Source organism: Haplochromis burtoni, unplaced genomic scaffold, assembly GCF_018398535.1.
Source record: "Haplochromis burtoni strain Fernald_Lab_line unplaced genomic scaffold, NCSU_Asbu1 Contig_68, whole genome shotgun sequence".
Taxonomy (NCBI): domain Eukaryota; kingdom Metazoa; phylum Chordata; class Actinopteri; order Cichliformes; family Cichlidae; genus Haplochromis; species Haplochromis burtoni.
Window position 1 is genome coordinate 1,870,574 of NW_024582429.1, and position 3,262 is coordinate 1,873,835.

At 44.8% G+C, this 3,262-nt stretch overlaps 1 protein-coding gene across 2 annotated transcripts in view; it reads right to left on the minus strand.

The window, feature by feature from the left end:
- Nucleotides 1-3,262, minus strand: part of tsen54 (TSEN54 tRNA splicing endonuclease subunit) — a 14,247-nt gene that overhangs the window by 9,677 nt on the left and 1,308 nt on the right. Inside the window, exons 2-8 of one of the 2 annotated variants that reach the window (XM_042221492.1) lie at nt 2,331-2,489; nt 1,672-1,735; nt 1,490-1,573; nt 1,302-1,400; nt 1,174-1,226; nt 912-1,037; nt 54-489 (exon numbers count right to left, since the gene is read on the minus strand). In XM_042221492.1, coding sequence (XP_042077426.1) covers nt 54-489; nt 912-1,037; nt 1,174-1,226; nt 1,302-1,400; nt 1,490-1,573; nt 1,672-1,735; nt 2,331-2,489 — 1,021 coding nt within the window. The remainder of the gene's footprint in view (nt 1-53; nt 490-911; nt 1,038-1,173; nt 1,227-1,301; nt 1,401-1,489; nt 1,574-1,671; nt 1,736-2,330; nt 2,490-3,262) is intronic. The other variant, XM_042221491.1, reaches the window with a different exon arrangement.

Here is a 3,262-nt window from a genome sequence, read left to right on the forward strand (position 1 = left end):
GTATAAATTAAATTTGATCCTCAGCTCCTCCGATACCTTTAGTCTTTACAAACCTCTCTGTTTTTGTTGACGTCCCACCGCCGCCTGTATTTCTCCCTCTTCTGCTCATTGGCTGACATCTTCACCTGCCGCAGGTTTATTTTCTGCCTCCAGGGGGCAATGTCACAGAAGCCCACCTTCAAATCCCCGGGCAGCAGAGAAGGGTCTGGAGGGGCCAGGTCACTGGGGAAGTGCTCCCTGGAGGTGGAGCCCAGGTCAGGGAAAGAGATGGAGCTGAAGTCCCAGCACGAGGAGCCAGATTTGGAGCCGTGACCGGAATCTTTGTCCGAGTCCCCGAGAACATCCATCATCCACCAGCTCCTGCCTCCGCCCTCGTCTGCTGAACTCTGGGCCTCCGGAGGCTCTGGAAGTTTTTTATCTTCCTCTCCTTCACTGGATTTATCCTCCTCCATCTTCTCAGTGGAGCATTCCTCCTGAGCTTCAGCACGGCTACACAGAAGAAAACTCTTATAAGACTTCTTACATTTTTGTTTTAACACACTGGGGTGAAATGTTAAGCTTAGAAACAAAACATTAACAGCGACTATAACATCACACTGAACTATAAGACAAACATTAGCAGCAACATCCATTTGAAGATTTTGGAGATCTCTCATTTTTGATATTTTGAAACCAAAGGTATTTAAATGTCAGCTCACACCAGCAGAGAGCAGCACAGACTCAGCTTTCATGTGCAGCTGCACGTGGAGGCATCCAGATTTCTTTTTGTAGCTACAGAAAAAACTAATATAGTATATAATAATAATAATAATATAATAATAAACAACTCATTTTTATTGTACAAGACAATAGCTAAATAATAGCTTTTGTTACTAAGATGTAGTTTCACAGATTGCAAAGCAGCTCTTTACCTGCACGTCGCAGTGGGGGTGGAGGAAGGGGCGGGGCTGAGGCTGCGTTTCCTCTTCAGCTGTCTCCCTGCTCGGTCACTTGACTGCGGCAGGTTGAGCTGCCTCGCGTAGGACGATGACTCAGAACTGCGAGCACACAAACATCCACCTACGGAGGCTGTTCCCACGCATACTTAACTTTTCAAGGCCGATTTTAATAGATACACTAACACTGTCATCTCTGATGCTCAATTATCTTAAATGTCTGAGGGGTAAACGTTACCTGGGATCAAACCTGAGCACCACATAGCCGAGCCTCTTCAAATGCCCAAACACCTTTGGGATGAAAAAGAGTCGTTAGCTCATTTCACAGGTGGCATTTTCACAGGTGTGCTGGAGTAAAGGTTGCACCTGATATTGCTGAAGGCTCACGGTGTTTGCAGACAGAAACTTCTCATACCCGTCCTGGATGGAGAGTGGCAGGTCCTGATGAAACACCTGCAGGTTTCCCTGTTCCCATAACAACACAGACACAGGACTAATTATGTGCTCCGAGGAGGAAAACCGCACCGAGCAACAGGTTTTATCTGCAGACTCACACACTCCATCAGGTACAGAGCCTCCTCGGGGAGCAGGCACTGCTTCCCGTTTGCGGAAAAGCCCATCGTCTGCCAGAACTTCCCCTGCGGAAAAATAAGAAAAGATCCAGCAAAGGAGCGACTGAGGACGAGCTAACGCAGCAGCTTTTTCTAGGTGGTGTTGTGACAGTGAAGCAACTCACAGCCGGAGATTGAAGCTCCACAATCTGCTTGCTGGGAATCCATTGGCCGTTCACGAGGTTTCCCCTGTGGATTAAAACAGATGGAAGCCATCTCACATCAGGACACGCACAAAAACACAAAAACACAAAAACACGTGTTTCTGTCCACCTGATGGATTTATAGCCAAGATTTGGGCTCATTTTTGAAAAACCTTTAAGATTTTAAACCTGAAAGACGTTAACGTTCACTCAGCACTGCAAAGGATTAAAAGTCAAATGTATTATTTTGCTGTTACCCAGTTTTTTTCTTTAGGATTCGTGGTGCTTTGAAGGTTTTCTTGTCTGAAATCATGTTTCTATTTTTCATTTATTTTTCTGGACTTTTAAAAATCTGCTCCCACAAACACAAGAAAAGCTGTTTAATCCATCACTGTGCACATTTACCTACTTTTATTTTGTGCAGTAAAGCTGTAAATAGTGGCTGCTTTCAGCTCCTTTCAATCACAAAAAGGTAGTAACATCGATGGTCACCCATCAATCTAAATGTTATTTTGTCTGAGCTAAGAATGGAGCTTGTGGATGTTGAAACTCAGGTGAATATTAGACACCCTTATATGTCTTATATGCACCACCAAAGCTGGGCCTGATGAGTAACCCCACGGGTAATGAGAGGTACTCACAGCCTCTCCACTCTCTCCTCTGAGAGGAGGCTCCAGTGTTCATTCAGGCTGTGCTCGAGTCGCTGCTTCTGCTCGTCGGAGTCATCGGGGAAGAAGTCCTTCTGTCCTCTGACGGGGATTTTGTGACTGCGGGAGCGGGCTGCGAACAGCTCCGACGGGCTGAAAGTTGTTAAAGAAAGACAACATCGTTCAGCTGTTTGATGCACACGCGATCACAGTTACTGCCACTGAAACACTGAGAAGGAAAACCACTGCACTGCTTTTAGATTTCATAACACAGCCTGAAACAAAATGTGCTGGAGGTGTTTGAGGAGGTCTGGCTTTCAGGAGCAAGATTTTTTTCTGTGAAAAAACGTGTCCTTCTCCATTATGTTGGAAGTTTCCTGCTAGAACACAGTAAACGTGTGAATAACTGTCAGCTGACAGTCTTTTCTTGTCTCAGTTTGAAAAACAGCTTTAAATAAATGCTCTGCCGGGGAAGAGGAAGGCGGTGTACAGCAAGTGTTTCATATTTTCCTTTTAACAAAATGCAATAAAAAAAAAACATTCTTGATCAGCAGAAGAGGAAGAAACTCCTGAAAAATATTCAACACAAGGAGAATCAGACTCTAAACCTCCCACTCTGGAGTCCCTCTTTTATCTTCTTGCTTGTTGTTCAGAGCAATCACTGACTCAGATCTTATTGTGAGGGTCATGTGAGGTCTGTCACTAAATCTGGATTTTATCACATGAAAAACATAAGCAAACTTTTCTCTCTCAGTAACTCAGAAGATGAGCCGCTGCAATGGTCCTTAAAGGGAGCAACCGGAAGAAGAAGAAGCTGAGGCTCGACTCTTGTAATGCTCCGTTGTCTGGTCTATGCAAAAATGTCTCACATCAACAACAACTGATTCAAAACTGCAGCCAGACCAGTTTTAAAACACTCTGGCTGC